The 18,290-nt window shown below is 43.4% G+C and overlaps 2 protein-coding genes across 2 annotated transcripts in view; both read left to right on the plus strand.

Moving 5' to 3' along the window:
* SARC_02531 (hypothetical protein) overlaps positions 1 to 11,558 on the plus strand; it is a gene marked incomplete at its 5' end in the record, with an annotated part of 13,074 nt that extends 1,516 nt beyond the window's left edge. Inside the window, 15 exons of the mRNA XM_014303699.1 lie at positions 327 to 487; positions 1,509 to 1,626; positions 2,284 to 2,437; positions 3,185 to 3,317; positions 3,996 to 4,091; positions 5,081 to 5,142; positions 5,958 to 6,097; positions 6,323 to 6,476; positions 7,080 to 7,347; positions 7,605 to 7,797; positions 8,193 to 8,313; positions 9,388 to 9,563; positions 10,347 to 10,455; positions 10,621 to 10,680; positions 11,456 to 11,558. Coding sequence (XP_014159174.1) covers positions 327 to 487; positions 1,509 to 1,626; positions 2,284 to 2,437; positions 3,185 to 3,317; positions 3,996 to 4,091; positions 5,081 to 5,142; positions 5,958 to 6,097; positions 6,323 to 6,476; positions 7,080 to 7,347; positions 7,605 to 7,797; positions 8,193 to 8,313; positions 9,388 to 9,563; positions 10,347 to 10,455; positions 10,621 to 10,680; positions 11,456 to 11,491 — 1,981 coding nt within the window. The 3' untranslated portion in view covers positions 11,492 to 11,558. The remainder of the gene's footprint in view (positions 1 to 326; positions 488 to 1,508; positions 1,627 to 2,283; positions 2,438 to 3,184; positions 3,318 to 3,995; positions 4,092 to 5,080; positions 5,143 to 5,957; positions 6,098 to 6,322; positions 6,477 to 7,079; positions 7,348 to 7,604; positions 7,798 to 8,192; positions 8,314 to 9,387; positions 9,564 to 10,346; positions 10,456 to 10,620; positions 10,681 to 11,455) is intronic.
* A 2,162-nt stretch (positions 11,559 to 13,720) lies between these two features.
* On the plus strand, positions 13,721 to 15,927 carry SARC_02532 (40S ribosomal protein S19). The gene is made up of 4 exons (XM_014303700.1): positions 13,721 to 13,945; positions 14,610 to 14,696; positions 14,953 to 15,221; positions 15,462 to 15,927. The coding sequence occupies exons 2-4, from the start codon at positions 14,610 to 14,612 to the stop codon at positions 15,535 to 15,537; spliced, it is 432 nt and encodes a 143-aa protein (XP_014159175.1). The 5' UTR covers positions 13,721 to 13,945; the 3' UTR covers positions 15,538 to 15,927.
* Positions 15,928 to 18,290: the final 2,363 nt, after the last annotated feature.

The raw sequence follows: 18,290 nt of genomic DNA on the forward strand, positions 1-18,290 counted from the left end.
AATNTAATATNATATANTATANATATATATATAAAATTATTAATNAATTANNTAANNNAATTAAATNTATANATATATNATATATATAATATAATATAATATATAATATATATATATATATATATATATATATATATATATATATATATATATATATATATATATATATATATATATATATATATATATATATATATAATATATATATATATATATATATATATATATATATATATATATATATCTATATCTATACGTATACGACGTGTATATACCTCTATTTAATAGCTTTGCCTATTTTCATCATTACCTGTATCGCTCTCCAGATACTCAGATGATTTCCGAGTGGCGTTGGAACAAATGCACTGGCCACAAACGTTCAGCAACAAGCTGGGCAAACCGGATACGTATAATAAAGGGCTCATCCGGTTCCAATTGATGTTTTGTTTAATGCTTGACCTCAAATCGCCGTACGAAAGTGGGGCTGGTATGTTTGGTTCCATATTCGCAGTTGACACAGGACGTTTGTGTGATGGTACTGCAGCTGACACAGGACGTTTGTGTGATGGTAATGCATTGATGTGTTATTTCCAGCTATGCTAGGCAAGTAGGTCGATTAACCTGCCTAGCTGTAGATATCACAAAACCGGACCCATTGGGTGCCAATCCTCTGGGCAAGCAGGGCATAGGAATAGAGGACCCTGGATGTGAAGCTTTGTAGCTGTGTAGTTTTGCAGGTTATAGTAGGTGCACAATGAAAGCCAATGGAGGCGGTGAGATCAGAGATCGGTCACGCTGATACCTACTGCTGCTTCTATACCAACACTTTACCGAATGTGCTAACGGGATACGTAGAACGCTCTTGATCAGACTCGTATAGTAATCTATGTAGGTACAAATACGAAGGAGTTCTTCTCAATTGCTCGATGGCTGGAGTATTGGCTTATTTAAAGTAGTACCGGCCGATGGCTGGAGTATAACGTCTGCTCATATGTACATTCCACTGGCGTCGTCTATTGATGGTGTTGCAAACAATCTCCAATATATGCACCCTGGCGGTCTCCAACATATGTACATGTGTCATTTGTTTAAATCACACTGTGAGACTGTACCCCAGATCGGTTGAACAACAACATATGTACATATGTACATATGCCAAGTATTTAAACCACACTGCGAGACTGGACCCCAAATCGGGGTTCATTCTGTTTGCTAGTCTTTTACTGCATATAAAGGCTCGCGCCGAAACAGTATGCAGAGCCTCGTGTGCCAATAGTTGCTCAGGGTGGCTATACGTGACTACATACGCGAATGGGTGTGACTGTTCACAGTGTTGCATATGTTCAGAGAGGTACCCATTGCGGCCTCATTGTTCAGTACAAAGTAGTCGAGTTGTCCAGTTCATGCCCTATACTTGTACGCCACCACAGCCTGCGACCAGGGTACAAAAGAACAACTACGATTCATCTGCTAAGCACAGCCTTTGCTCATATGCTCATACAACGCAGATGACAAGGAACCCGACGCACCACTCCCCGACAGTATGTCACAGCCAGAGCAACCGCCAACACGCTTGTCGCTGCTACCGCTCAATCTAATGCTGGAGCCGCTGGAGAAACGCTTCAGGTGAGAAGGGGCACGAGGATCTGTTGGTTGTATCCCCACCATAGGCCAAAGTACAGTTGTCGGACCTGTTAATCTGTAAACCATTCCGTTGCGTAGGAACACAGGACACTCACGCAACACGTTGCTGCCAGACTAAACCCGGAGTCTCGTTAATGTGTGTGAATGTGTTCCGAACTACATAATTCCATTCTATTAAGGTAGGGCACTTGCGGTCACAACACAAAGGCTCTCCCGAGTTACAGCTATACGTAAAACGTGAGCGGTGCTCCGAGTGTTAGTCGGATCGCATTGTTATGCACAGCCGGATTCACGCACTTAGTTCACTGGGGGTTGCATTGCGATATACCGTCTATGTCCAGCACTGAGTTACGGATGAGATGTTGTGTAAGTGTGTGGGGTCACAGGTATGAGGTAAAGTCTCACAACGAGGGCTGTTAAGAGGCCATACCTCTTTCGGCTTAGAATTAGGATTTATCCGCTGCTTTGCCCACATATATCACCGTTCAGGTGGGCTACAGACCCATCCCATTCACAAGTCGGAATCCATGTACTTATGCGCCATTGTTTTGCGTATATACCACTCCAACCCTTCATTGACGCTTGTATCCGTTTCTTCCCCAATCCACATTGGAATTTACCTACTACATCCGAACACAGGTATCACTTTTCGGGGCGGCGAGAAACCAATCGCATTGACAAGCCCGAGTGGATGTACACCTTTTTGATCAATGTGCTCAAGAGCCACTTCCATCTGCTCACCAAAGTACTGCAGCCGTTGCTGGACAGGCGCCAGATACCAGTGCATACTGTGGTAGGTGGGATGTGCTGAGAAGGCGTTTGATATCGTTTACGTTACATATAACGTCTTGGGGGGCGTTTGCTGAGATGTGTCACTGTACCGGGTGTTCAGAAGTGTGATTGTAGGCAGTACAGCCCTCAGAAACGCGTTCAAAATTGCTGATGTGGTGTTACGCGTGCTGGGTGTGAGGCCTTTAACTAAACACGCTGCCCGTTGCAACGGCCTGTGCCGCACTGCCGTGAACAGAGCTTCCCTTTTTCTCTATGTACGATAACCACAAGCTATATGTCTCCATACGAAGGGGTATTGGTTGGGCGTATGCAGCGAATGACGGACGGCGTGTCTGTGTTCGTTACAGTTAGAGGTCCCGGGTGCAGTATATATGTCGTTTGATGCGTGACGTGGCAACGGTTTGAAACCACGGTCGACCCTTGTCCTTGTCATTCTCAGTGGTATGGGGGCGTAAATAGGGCGACTGGATCTCAGCGGTGATTGGGTACCTGTCCGAGTCAACGCAAGTGTTGGTGGTGCGTGTGTCTGAAGAATAGATATTGCACCATGTGCTTGCCCTAACACTCGCACATAAACCAACGCGTTAAGCATTGCCCCCTGCCAACGCAGCACACACCCCGCCAGTGGTGCGGACCGGGCTACACAGAATGCGGTGATCACAGGAGGCACTCGTACAACCACGTGACATATAACAGTTCTCTGAACCAACTTTTAATTGGGCCGTATGGCATGCCTTGCCTATTGCAGACCCTCTTCACCCAGAGCCTCGTCAAACTCGTTAATAAGAAGCTAGAGCTGGACATGGACAAGTTCACAGCCTCCCGAGAAATTCTGTCGCACGTGATAGCCGAAACGCTCGCCTTCGAGCGCGAGCTCAAAGGTACATGCATGCATACATACGCACACATACGCACACATACGCACACGTACTCACGTGAGGTGAGCTCAATGGTACATGCATGCATACATGCGCACACATACTTACGTGGTCGGACGTCTATTGTAGGGCCATCGCATTTGCGGGCTGTTTCTAAGTTCCACCTTAAGGGCGTGTAGCGCTACTGTATGCCGGTGTGTTTGGTCACCCACTTGCGGGTTTCAGCTTTGGGTGGAGTCATTTGTGTATATGTACATTTTTGTAACCTGTGTGCATATGTCGTGTCTTTTGTCTACATCGCAGTGTCTCGTAATTTTCGTAAGTGAAGTAGGAATTCTCCATTGCTACAATCCCGTGCTACATAGGAACATGCCGATCCAGTATGGTACACTTATGCTTCATATTTCTTCGTTGTGTATGGTACACCCATGCTTCATATTTCTTCGTTGTCTATGATCCAGTATAATACACCCATGCTTCATATTTCTTCGTTGTCTATGATCCAGTATAATACACCCATGCTTCATATTCTTTCGTTGTGTATGATCCAGTATAATGCACCCATGCTTCATGTTTCTTCCTTGTGTATGATCCAGTATAATACACCCACGCTTCATATTTGTTCGTTGTTTATGCTCCAGTATAATACACCCATGCTTCATGTTTCTTCATTCTCTATAGGCACATACTTCTATCCGACGGATCTGCCCATCTCCGTGCACGTGTTCACGGGCGACAGAGATCGGTTTGCGCTATGGCTGAAGTACGAAACTACCTGTAAGTGGGCGTTAACAGTCTTTTAATCTTAAATTACCTGTAAGTGGGTGTTAACAACCTTTTAATCTTAAACTACATGTAAGTGGGTGTTATCAGCCTTTTGATCTTAAACTACCTGTAAGTGGGCGTTAACAGCCTTTTAATCTTAAACTACCTGTAAGTGGGTGTTAGCAACCTTTAGATTAAGCTACCTGTAAGTGGGCGTTAACAGTCTTTTTATCTGCATGTCGACTACGCCTGTGTGTCATCAGAAGTACTTCCTGGCTCACGGCTTGCCATCCCAGCACCAGATGTTTTGTATGTGATATGGAGGTTTGATTAACTTTTAGTATATCTAACAGGATGACTGGCTATCAGTAGACCCTTGTTGAATATAGGCCGTGGGTCTGTTTCTTCAGACGACCCATTTGCTACCAGAGTGGGTCCTGTGTGCTGGCTATTACACAGCTGTCCTGTTTTGCCATTCGATAGGTTTACAGTTCGTGCATGTCCCGCCCCGGTCTATTGCATAAGAATGGGGTGCACAGTCTGATCGCAGTTAGTTGTACCTATGAGGCCTAATATGGGACCGTGTGCGAGGTATCTCTGGCCTACGTAGCTAATGATTTAGGGTCTAGGGTTTTAAGGTTTTAGAGATTTAGGGACTGTGTGTGTGGGGTATAGCGAGTGCTCTTTTTTTGCCGCGCTGTGGACGTGACTGTCTGTTTGACGTGAAGCTATCCTTATGTCCCGAATATATGGACACCAATATATGCACCTGCAACTGTAGTGTTGGTCAGAGGAGTAGTCTATTCTGTGTGGGCGTGAGCCCCGCCTTGTTCTCTTCTTAATCCTTGCTGAACACACACACATACATCAATAAATATATGATATCATATACCACAGATATATAGATATATATTAACAAACGCATTTTATATATTATAGTCCTATATTAATATATCACTCATGGTGACCCGTCTTCCCTATGCATGCAATACAACACACAGACGCACTCGAAAGGCTCGATATGATGATGGATTCGCCCGTGGGAAACACCTTCAAATATCAAGTGAGTGCCGTTTAATGCACCATCGCGGTGGACTGTGTGTGCCCGATAAATGTGTCCTATAATCTACATGTCTACTCCATTACCCCTACAAATAGTTTTGCGCGTGAATCCCTGTCCAGTCCATGTACCAGACGCTCACAGGGATACATTCGGTGCAGCTGTGTGTTTGTACAAACGGGTACTTGTGTATGTGACCGAGTTTGTATACGCTTACGGGATGGGATGAGTCATGGAAGCAGTGCCAAGTGACTCGTATGTGTTTAGGAGGTCGGCAAATGATTGTAAAACATCACAGAGGGCCTGTGAAAACCTCAGAAATTTACTTGGGCTGTCCGCAAGTTTCGTCGTTGCTATAGAAACCCTCCGTTGTTGTGATTGAGAACCCCCAAATCCTTCTATATCCGTGTCCTTCCGCACATCGACGGGACAGTGGATAGCAGGCACCCTGTTCAGCAGTAGTGGTCACACATATATGAACGTCTATCTGACTCTTTCGTAAATAAACGACCTTATGCTCATTCTCTGCCTGGTCCGTTGTCCTAGTTAGCAACAGCTGGTGTTTAAGAGTATAGGGGGCGTACACGTTGTCACAGGGCAACTCGACGGGTAACGTTGACACAGAGCAGCTGGATGAGTTGGTGATACACTTCGCGCCTGTGCACGAAGCGTTTCACACCACTGGCGCACACCGTAGTATGACTCATCCTTGAGCAATTGGGTTCAGGCACGCTTTACTCACCAGTCCCCGGTAGTATAGTACTATCCTTACACTGGCCATTACATACGCCTCTAATGATGTCTTGCTCCACTGACAGGGCGTTGAGGGTATGAAGAGTCTCCGGCCTACTGAAGTGTCTGGCGATGTGCTGCTGCTACTACAGAGCATCACCGAACGCTACCATGGCTTGTCAGATGTGACTTTGCAATACCAGTTTATCTCTCACATACAAATAAGGTGAGTATGTATGACACCTATCTGAAGGCTCTTAAAAGGAACGTAGGTGTCAGATTTGCCGGAAAGCTCGGGGTGTGACGTATATGTCACATAATTCAAATAAATATGCAAGACAGCTGTGTGTAAGTTATATATATATATATATATATATATATATATTAATATATATAGTATGCTATCCCATTATTCATATCCATCCACCACATCCACATGCATGACCTTCAGAATATTGGCTATTTTCCTTAATGAACTGGAGACTGTGACCGTGAAGTACCAGGAAGATCTTCACGAGGCTATCGACCGACAGGAAAGCTTCATGATGCACATTAACTCAGTCTTCTATTTATACACCATCGTAGCGGATTGGTCGGAGCAAGTGGTATGTGTATATATGAGCAAATAGTTTGTGTGTGAATGAGCGAATGATATTTGTGTATGTATGAGCGAATGATGTGTGTATATATGAGCAACTAGTTTGTGTGTATGAGCAAATGATATTTGTGTATGTATAAGCAAGTGGTATGTGTGTATGTATAAACAAATGGTACATGTGCACCCAAAATCAAATAGTGCGGTGAATACGTGGGTTCCATCTACACCATCGCGACGGGTACTATTCGACCGGTCAGGATATGTTCACACACTGTATTGCATAGTTCTCATCACATGTGATAATAGTTGACACTGATCATGCAGTCTCCTAGGGTCCAATACCTTTTAGGGTTTTTAGGGGTTTAGACCCTTAAAATACGATTCCAGTACATCCCAATCAGGTGGGCCATGCACACGCCCACTTCAGTTACCACCAGAGAATAGGGAGCCCCTTGATTTCGTTTGTAGACACCAAATTATCTGCTGACGGACATATGCGACACACACACACTCTCTCTCTCTCTCTCTCACACACACACACACACACACACACACACATATATATATATATATATATATATATATACAAACACACACACACCCTGCGCAGTTTTTCATGGACATCTACGAGCGATTGCGGGCCAATGCGGACACCTACGAGGCCATAAAAAAGGACCGCAGGACACTTGGGGCAGAACACAGCACCACATCCAGGACAAGCGTGGATAGTCTGGCTCGGGCGAGTACGGGTGGGCACGCACATAGACAAGCACGTGCACAGGATACTGATGGTGGCGACGAGAGCCATAACGGGACGGAAAGCGGGACCGAGAGTGAGGCGGAGGAGCATGAACCATCGGAGTATATAGTTGATGACGGTATGTTGCCAGTGCTTCGATTTCGATGTGTCACCCACTTCTGCTACCTACGTGTCAACCTCTTTTGCTACCTACGTGTCAAACTCTTCTGCTACCTACGTGTCAATCTCTTGTGCTACCTACTTGTCAACCTCTTGTGCTACCTACATGTCAACCTCTTGTGCTACCTACGTGTCAATTTCTTGTGCTACCTACCTGTCAACCTCTTCTGCTACTCACGTGCCAACCTCTCCTCTCTTGTGCTTGCCACCACACAGTGGAAGGCCAGGAGAGTGAGCTGAGCATGGGCCTATGGGCTAGCAGTGCCTCGGCTGGCTCAAGCGACGGCGGTGGTGTCTTCAAGGGCATTCTGAAGAAGTACCGACTCGCGCTGGATGAGTTACTGGGGCGTTTGACAAAGTCGGCTGTGGATGGGATACTGCCCTTGTTCAAAGCGTACCGGAGACAAAGGTAGGCTGTTCAGTTAGCTCAGCTGTGTGTATGTATAGTACAGGAGCCGGTGTAGTTGCTGGGCTTATCATTACGTCCACACCCATACCGATAACAGAGGGCTCCAAGATTACAACTCCACATTCACAGCCCCCCCCCCCCACAAACACACAATCGCACACACTCTCCCGCACTGCCCCAACCCCTCGCACCCCGGGGTGTTCTATTCTGTCTTCTTGGTGTGCTTTTGCAACCCCAACAGTGTATTAAGAGTAGGTGTAAACGAATACAACAAACTATTCAACAAACTATTCATAATGATCTCATTATTTCGCCCTCGAACCCTTTCCACCCCCCCACCACCCCCATCTGTCACACACGCACGTATATATATATATATATATATATATATATAGGTGGACAGTAGCCACCTCCACTCGTGCAGCCGCGCACTCAGACGTATCCCTGGCCGTGTGTGAACCATTCCAGGTTATCAAGGAGTTCATGGACGTGGCGCACAGCACGCTAGCCGAGCCAGTATGTCGTAGTGTCATTGTCATTGTTTATCTGGTGCTAAGACGTAGAGGATATAGTCCATGAGTATTATGCAGTGTGAAGCGGCCCAAAGTACCGAACTGATTATGGACGTGACCCACCACACGCTAGCCGAGCCAGTATGTCGTAGTGTCATTGTCATTGTTTATCTGGTACGAAGACGTAGAGGATATAGTCCATGAACATTTTGGAGTGCGATGCGGCCCAAAGTACCGAACTGTTTATGGACGTGACTCGCAATAGCCGAACAAGTATGTCTGTTGTGCACTATTTCGGAAGCGGACCCTAGCCGCGTTCATGGGTGGCATCTAGCTGTGATGACCTGCTGAAATGACACCCGAACTTAAGGGCCGCAGCCCTTGGAGACTATATATATATACATGCGTATATATACACATAAGTATATATACACATGAGTATATATTTACACATGAGTATATATACACATGAGTATATATACCCCCATACCAGCGCGATAGTCACATGTACCTTGCATGCAGATGCGCTTATGCCTGCGTGTTCTTTGTCTCACCAGTGACTTGGGGTTGGCCAGCAATCATGCACACACACACACATGCCTACGCATTGCTATCAGGATCTGTTTATGCCAGGTACTTACAGAAGTGGTGCAGTTCGGTCCTGTACAAATGATGTGCGGAGCCTTCGTGCGTGTGTTCTTGTGTTGGTTGCCTGCTTCCCTTTTCACGTCGACAAACACAGTAGCTATGCGTGAACACAGTAGCTTTGCGTGTATCAGCTATGCGTGTATGCTGTTCTGTTCTATTGCATGGCAGCTATTCAATCCTTTCAATACCGAACGATACACGCCTACTTATGCACCCTGTTCTGTCCTATTGCACACCAGCTGTTCAACCACATCTAGCCCAGGATTGCCAAGTCAGTCTCACGGTATATATACACACCTACTTATGCACCCTGTTCTGTCCTATTGCACACAAGCTGTTCAGCCACATCTGGCCCAGGATTGCCAAGTCAGTCTCTACAGTATGGATACACACCTACTTATGCACCCTGTTCTGTCCTATTGCACACCAGCTGTTCAACCACATCTGGCCCAGGATTGCCAAGTCAGTCTCACAGTATATCCTGAACGAAGTCATCTGCACCAACTTCTTCAACGAGGGCGGTGCCAAGCAACTGCAAATCGATTCGGAGTGCCTGTTCCGAATGTTCAAGCTATACACTAACCAACCCGAGAACTTCTTTAAACAGTACGTACGTGTTGTGTACTGCGCGTGCGTGTGCATACATGCATCGTTAGGGGAGGGTAGGCCATACGTTCTCTCTCAGTGATGACAACGCGTGGCTCAGTTTGTGGCCCATATGTTGTATGTCCCCACAACAATGTATCTGTCTTCTGGATTTTTAGCAGTTGGCCTTGTGTGTCTGGCTCAAGGTTTATTCGTGCGCGAGAGCAAAATTATGCGAGTGGCGGAAGGTTGGTTACACCCAAACCTGTACCAAACCTGTAGTTATCAGCTCCATCTCTTGCCTGTACTATAGAATCTCCTAGGCCACAGATGATGGTATAGTTAGGTACACGTATATCCCCCCCTGTTGCGGCTGGAGTTGGTGTTCGTGTTCGTCTCTCACTGCTGGCCGTTGTTCTACGCTAGGCTGTACCGCGTTTCGCTCGACACGGCCATTCTCTTACAGCGAACTCGGATATCTACCTGCTTTATATGGCGATTCAACTCACCAATGTTATGAGCAATCCGAAGCAAACTGCCATGTGCTGGTTCGTCATGGCAATGCTGTATTTATATTCATACTCTGTGTGCCACGAGTCCCGTTAGTACTGTCCGTTCTGAAGGTGGAGATCTTGAATGTATGTCTTGCTGGCTCCAAACGGGTATATGAGTCTTTTCCTCTTTACCATCTCCACATTAACCTCTACCAGTTTAATATCTTCCGCGACATCACCGCTACACCTATATCGTACACCGCAATGCTATTCAATTGTGTATTCCTTCTCTCCTCTCTGTGCCATCCAGGTTCAAAGAGACGGTTTTACTGTTAAATATGGACCTAGAAAAGATACAGGAAACTAAGGCAAAACTCACAGCAGCCGAGGAATCAGACGACCTAGATGAAACTGCGGAGGTGAGCTGACCCCTCTATGCATGCACGTGCCAGCCATCGTCACAATCCACATGTTCTCGAGTGTGTGCGCCATATACACGACTAGAGAATTAGGTCCTTATCACTTATCCGTGTACTGGTTTATCTTGATGTAACATCCATTTAATTAATGTATATTTCTCACAGGTGTTGGAGCATCTGGCCAGCCTCAATGTGTACAAACTCACCGCTGACCAAGCGTTAACGGTAAGACTATTCCTTTGCCATATATACGCATTCCCTCGATTGTTCGTATAGTTATGATACTTGTGCTTCCGTTGTCACTTCCAAACAAAAACCCAATCTACCCGAAATCAGTGGCTTCCAGCGCCGGTTTTTGTGAATAAGATTCGGCGTTTTGGTACGGTGTTCAGTACGACGAGTATATCCTAACGCGATTGCACAGATCGACATCGCTCTCCGCTTTTCTTATTCCCGTGCATGGGAGTAGAATGCTGCACCGCCCCATATTTAATAGGACTGGTTGGTAGTCGTCAATTGATGTCAGCAACCGAGTAGATCGTTAAGGACATTGGTTCTTTTAAAGTTTTGGGGTTGGTTCTTCAGGGGTTTAGGTTTAGTTCATTGGGGGATTTTATTTTATTTTAGAGTACATACTTTTAGTTCTCAGTCACTAATGTCGATTGTTGTAACCACACCGAGTTTCAGCTCAGTTCGCATGATCAGTTGATTTGTCATGCGTGTTGTGCGTTCTATTCCCGTTTATCTTTTGTAAACCACTCGTAATTTGGTATAACATAAACATGAGGTGCCAATTTCTGAAAGTGCAATATTTTCCACACTATTGTGCAATCAAACAGGTGACACGCTAATTGCAATGCACGAGATAGCCACTTATCAATTCCACAGTATATAGATGATATTGATGGGATTAGACAACTTGAGTAAGTCTTATCCAGCAGAAACACACACGAGCACGTAATTCAAACCACATTTTTCATTCAAAATTCCTTCAACATAGGTGTTGGGTCGGTTTCTGTTTCCCACGAAAAGTTGAGATGGCGCGGATAACTAGTTAGAGGCATTAAGTTAAATAAAGTGGGTCATGGACAGGTTTACCGCGGCCCGTGTGTGCGCTTTGATGCCAATGGTACGGTTAGAATTTCTGCACAGTCATACGATCTGTTGGCTCTTCACATATGCTGCGAGTATTTATAGGTCGAGGTGAGTGTTCTCGATGCTAAAACGGGCCATATTTCGATCAACTGTTTGCCGTTGGATTGTGCGGTACAGATGTATCCATTTTCTAGACAGCATGTTTATATCTTTTGCAATTCTCACCATCCATCATACCCCATAGCGCTTGTACTTTTAAATCAAAGTTGTAAATATAAACAGTGTGTATGGACTCTTCCAATAACTGATTTTTATTGTCGGCACATGTGGTATTCTCATCATCCATCATACCCCATAGCGGTTGTACTTTTAATCAAAGTTGTAAATATAAGTAGTGTGTATGGACTCTTCAAATAACTAATTTTTATTGTTGGCACATGTGGTGTCAACAGAGAACACCGTGCAATACAACAATCTCGATATATCCTTCTGCACAACTGCGGGAACAGCACAGCAAGCGCACAGCAGGACAACCTTAGGCCGGAAAATAGACCAGTGGTTGATCTAAGCCGCAGCTCAGGCAGGTTGATTTTCAAAATGCCTTCGCGCATAGTCGTTTTGATCTGGCTTGGGTCCATTCCCCGTGGAACTCGGAAGGCGCGGTGGAAGCCTGAGGCCGATCTCTCCCTCAACTAGTGAATATGAAAACAGTATACAAGTTATAAGTGGTATGCGTGACGCACTTGATAGCATTGGCAGTATAAATAGCGGATAAAATGAACGGATGGGCTCTGATCGAAAAGGAATAGGCTGTACATAACCACTGATCGCTGGTACCTTCCACGTGCGACCATCATCTTTGGCGTCACTATCGAAGCGGCCTTCTACAATCAAGCGATCCACATTATAGCGCACTTCGATGTTCTCTTTCTACAATGAGCTAGCAAAAGAGACAGGTGAGATTCCCAGTAGTGGACCCCCTTATTAATGCCTAAGGTATAAATCTCAAGTTATAAGATTGAGTTGTTATACATGCCTTCCAACCGGGTACTTCCATATCGATTACAGTGTGATTATCAGTGGTGCCATAGATGTCACAGCGCGGGGCGTTGTTCTGGTTTTCCACGGGGATTTCGGACTGGAAGAGAGCAGGCACATCCATAGACTGTCGATGGTATCAAACATAGAATCGGTCAATAGTGTGACACACAAGCGATTCAAAATCAATGATTAAACTTTAAAAAAAAAGAGTCTTAATTAAGAGCCAGAGTGGGGAGTTTACCATCCAAGTCCAGGGAAATAGAGTGAAGTCGTAAGGGTTTTAATGAAGTAGGCGACTCATCGTGGCGGGGAGTGGACGAAGATAGAGTTAAAAGTACTTATTCCGATCTCGGTAGAAGTGAAGTATAATTGTATTGAATAGTGTGAATATATAGTTTTAAAGCTGGCCGATTATCTAAGTTTTGTAAACGGAATACTGCTTCTAGCTGTGTATACAGTCACGACTCGATCCGGAAATAAATTCGGACATGGTTTCTACGTGATGTGTCAGCGGTGTTGGTGGCGATTTCATCTCTCACATCGCAAATTACGACCAATACATCACTGGTACAGAGGAATGCACTTTCTTCAGAGGTAGTCCTTGATCTTCATTTGCTATGTGTACATGAACGAGAACAACTCTATACGACTGGATGGCTACCATATCATTTGTTATCTTTACAACGACATACAATTCACAAATATCACGAAACCCAATATTGTCCATGACCTATACTAAACCCAATGGCGCGTCATCAATTCTAAACCACACACATCAGCCTTACGTTTTTGCAGCAGAGTTGAAAAAGGTATGTAAAGATCTATGTGAAGTTCGTGCATTTTTGTTCCAATTTGAAATTTCCGTACTCACCGTGAAAGCACTACTACTACATTTAAAAAAAAACATAAAAATAAGAATAATAAACAATGTGTTTATTTCAAACTGTACCCAGAAATCGGTCAAACTGTATCTTGTCAGTTGCAAAAAAAACACGTTAAAAACATCGTAGGTACATCAAGTTGTCGTATTCTTTTTCATAGATACTCTTACACTGTACACACTACACACAGGAGTAGTAAAAACACAGAGGAGAGAGACTTCACTGAGTGTATTTATTTATTTTAGTTTGTAAAGTACGGGCTGCGGAGGAGGGGCACTACGATAGTAGGCTGCCAGCGTGGACTACTCTCGAGTCTCGCAGATTCATATTTCACACACAAAGAGTCAATCACGCGAACAATGTTCGACTTTTGATTTCAAAATACATACGGTGGTATAATCTGTATAATAGTCGAATTTCCTGCTAACGCTTCCTTCTTTTCTCTTTTGCAACCCCTAAGAAATCTCTCTAAGGTGAGTTTGATTGAGAATAGGCTAACAGAGCACGCATCTGCATCCACAAAGCAACATTCTGCCCGTAGAAACGCCTGAACCTGCGATCGTAGTTCTTCCCAGTTTAAGCGGCGAAGCCACAGCTGTAGACACGCAATGTTCCATGCATCTTAGTTTTCGCACATCGATCCTCTGATTGACTAGCGTCACTTGCATAACAGGTTATACATAGCTTTAGTTTGTCGTCGGATAGTTGTACTGTCATACTGCTACTTGGAATGACATGGATGAGATATTATTTTGATGTGTGTAGAGTTTAGATGGTGTGATGTGGAATATCCGGACAGTGCGCTGATGATTTGAAGTTCCTCTCTCCGAGAAATTCATGAGGACAAACATCTTCATACTGAGTTTAAACCTGAGCACTAAGTAGGCATTCTCGTCGTGTAATCGATTTTTACCACCTGTGTCTCGGTCTCGTGTTTCCTAATGCACGTTTTGCGAACGAAACGCCACACCATCGATACAGAACATCCAAATACTTATCTCTTCTCTTCTTCCATGTATCCATAGAAGCAGTAATTTATTATTGCTTTCTGTTAACTCGCCCCTCTCTACCCCTGAACCAAACCTAAACCAATTCAAAATGTGAATCCATCGTCGCGCCATCATGTGATTGTATTAGATGCCTGGAGTTACCGTTAAGGACGTGGAGACCCACAAGTTCGTGGTCGCCCTCGCTGACTACTTGAAGCAGTCCGGCAAGATTGAGGTATGTAGAAGATTGCTTTTGTGGGTGTCTTTCGGTATTTTTTTTGTTTATGCACTAGTTTGTGTTAAGATGCAATGAGGATTTGACGTTCCTCTCTCCGAGAAATTCATGAGGAAAATTCTGTCACTGAGTTTAAATTCTGAGCATCTGTGTTTTCTTCTTTTATGCACTCGATAACAATAGCAAGTATTTTGCTCTTCCATTTTTTCCTCTGCCCCTTCTCATCACCGATATTATCAACTATGGTACAATACAGCAACCCAAGTGGGTTGACACCGTCAAGACCGCCACCTTCAAGGAGCTGTCCCCTTATGATCAGGACTGGTTCTACGTACGTTGCGCCGCTGCCGCCCGTCACATCTACGTGCGTGCCCCCGTAGGTGTTGGATCCATGCGAAAGATTTTCGGTGGAAAGAAGCGCAGAGGTTGTGCCCCTAACCACTCCCACATTGGTTCCGCTTCCGTAGCCCGCGCCGTGCTCAAGCAGCTGGATAGCATTGGTATCACCGAGGCTCACGCCAACGGGTATGTGCAATATACAGCTCGGCACAACAATTTTGATATCAATTGATTATATTCTACGTGTTTGGTTAGTGAAGAAAACTATGGAATTACCGGCTGAGATTCTTTATTACTCATTGAATCGTTGGATGAGAACTGGCTGTCTGAAACCAACACTATGTGATAATCTTTTGAATTCGTGCTTTATTTAGTTTAGCCTGAATGTTGTACTGATCTTTGTATACTTAAATTTGTTTGACACAGTGGTCGCGTTATCTCGTCCGAGGGTCGCAGAGATTTGGACCGTATCGCTGGCCAGGTTGTTGAAAGCGCCCAATAAACTAGATAACGTAATTAAATATGTTATTTGGGTTAGGATTCTTTGTGTATTTATGGTGTTGTCTTTTGTTCGAGATTTTGGGGTTTCTTTTGTATAATAGGTTCAGAGTTTGCGCTTATAACGTTCTGATTTCGACTTGCGTTGGTTCGTGAAGAAAACTATGGAATTACCGGCTGAGATTCTTTCTTACTCATTGAATCGTTGGATGAGAATTGGCTGTCTGAAACCAACGCAAAAGAAGTTGCATGTATTTATTTTGTTTTCATAATAATGTTTGTTGTCTGTTTTTATTTACCGAGATGAAGTTTAGGTCGTCGATTGGATTTATGGTTCACATTTTATTAAATAATAAAGACAAATACAATAAAATCTAAGGTCATAGTCGAGGCATCTTTCATAAGCTTGCGTTTGTTTACGTATTTACCTGTTTAGTATCAGCTTATTGATGCGTACAGAGGCAATTGCGGAATTTGAACTAAATATGTATATTGTCATTTGGAGGTGAGAGAAGTTGTAAAAATGCGACAAATACATCTTTTACGATGCCTGTCTAATAAGTAAAATGTGTATTGTCGCCTAGTGTCGGGTGTTCCTAATCTTCATGGAATCATATACGCGATTTCGCGAAACCAAAAGGTAGGCTTTATAGAAGGGTTGCGGTCGATAGACATGTCATTACGGTCCGATTCATTTGTCAAATCCCAGTACATGTGTTAAACGTGAATATCAGACCAAGTACGTGCATTCGGTTTCAAGCAAGTAAGCGACAAGAATTGCGTTTGTCAATATGTATCCTATTGTCCCGTACATTTGTAAACGCCTAAAGTTAATCTCGAGAAATTGTAACTTCCCACTATCCGAATAGGCAGTCAGTCGTCAAGCTTCGTTGATATGTATGTGTATTTATTTCAAATTTTGCATCTACTACACTCCACATATAGAGCTGATATGCCTGTGAACATATTGAAGATTATGTATTTCCTACATACTTATAGTATAAAGTGAATACTTATGCTCTACTGTATTGCGCGTATGTTTGGAATTCGAATGTTTGAACAAACAGCATTCAACAACAACTTTTATAAAATTCACAACCAGAAATGATTTTGCCCTCGGCTCAGTCGGCTGGGGAGAATCCAATTATCATCCAGCCAGTCAGTGAGCCAGCTACAATTCCACTCTCGAGAGAGAGACACACAGCAAGGCCCGAGGGTCATGCAAGTTGCAACAACAACACTTTTTAGTGGACTATGTATGAACTCTAATTAGTAAGTACGAAGCGGCCACATGTCCTACTGACTTTAGTCCGCTGTGGTATATTTTAATTTTTCTCTATATGTAGGCCCAGGGTCATTCATGGCTTGTTGATGGCTACATTCAAATTTCGTATGATATATTTATTTCCCCCCCCCACTCTGTCCTGAGACTTACTGAGTCTCCGAAGTCCTGACTCCTGACTCCTGAGTCCTGGACTCCTTGAGTCTTGATAGTCACTCCTGAGTCCTGAGACTCCGAACGACAAATTGCCGACCACTTTTCACTTTTGACAATAATCTTCAAAAAGGGTAGATGTCAGTTTTGGCGGTAGAACATATAGCCGCTGTTTTTAAAATTAAAATTAACGTTCGGCACTCATTAACGTAAAACATATTAAATTTCATACGTTTTAACGTAGTAGAATAGATACACTGCTCGCACCCAGTTGAAATCGGAAATCCATATCGTAAATAAACGTTTATCCTTAGCGCAAAAGCGATGGATTTTAAACGTTAAACGTTAAACGAACTGAGCTCCTAAGTTGAACAATCCCAAAGACACTCTCAAATAAATGGATGCAAATACATAGCTTTCTAAATTATGCAGCAAATATCACTAATTTTAAACTATAAATCACGTTGTTCATTTTAAAACCCTCTGGGCCAATTTGTACCGGAGTTGTTTGATTTCCGAAGGAGTTAATAGGAGACTTTTGATTTTTATTTACACGTTCATACGTTGTAGCAATCAGCAAAGAGTTGGAGGCTAAAGATCCCCCCTGTGTGTAAATAAATACTCAGTACTTTTGTACTTATCATTCTACTGGTAAGTATTTTTTATCCGGCATTTCAGCTGAACAATATATATTATATATACCAAACACTTCAGATCAGCGCGCACAGTCGCTCACACACAAATACATAATATCTTAATAAGAGGTAAGATATTAAGATATACTGTACAGCCTTCACAATGGCCTACCAAACACATCGTCTGCAGTCTGGCTTCCACACTGATGTACTGCGAGGCTGGCAGTCTACAGAGAGCAAGGTTACCAAGGATAATCTGATTTATCCTCTATTTATTAGTGACGAGCCCGACCAGCTATGGGAGATACCCGCTCTACCTAAGCAATTCAGGTACATCGAAATTACATTGGTGCATGAAACTTTTGAATTTAGTTTCTAGGTACTCAAAGATAGCGTGTAGTTTTTATGTTTGTCATTTGCTAACCCTCAGTTGGCATAGAAGCCGTGTTGATTGACACATACTGATTCAATATATACAAGTAGCAAGTAAGTGCTGACATATATTCCTATACGAAAATATATGTTCATATTATATATATATATAAATATATATATATATATATATATATGTATGTATAAACATATATATATATATATATATATATATATATATATATATATATATATATATATATATATATATATATATATATATATATATAGTATATATATATATTATACTATATA

Source organism: Sphaeroforma arctica (assembly GCF_001186125.1).
Source record: "Sphaeroforma arctica JP610 unplaced genomic scaffold supercont1.115, whole genome shotgun sequence".
NCBI classification, from domain to species: domain Eukaryota; class Ichthyosporea; order Ichthyophonida; genus Sphaeroforma; species Sphaeroforma arctica.

Coding starts and splice junctions, on each gene's coding strand:
- SARC_02532 (XM_014303700.1), top strand. CDS start 14,610: ATGCCTGGAGTTACCGTTAAGGACGTGGAGACCCACAAGTTCGTGGTC. Junction 14,697..14,952: donor AGCAGTCCGGCAAGATTGAG/GTATGTAGAAGA, acceptor GGTACAATACAG/CAACCCAAGTGGGTTGACAC. Junction 15,222..15,461: donor ACCGAGGCTCACGCCAACGG/GTATGTGCAATA, acceptor TGTTTGACACAG/TGGTCGCGTTATCTCGTCCG.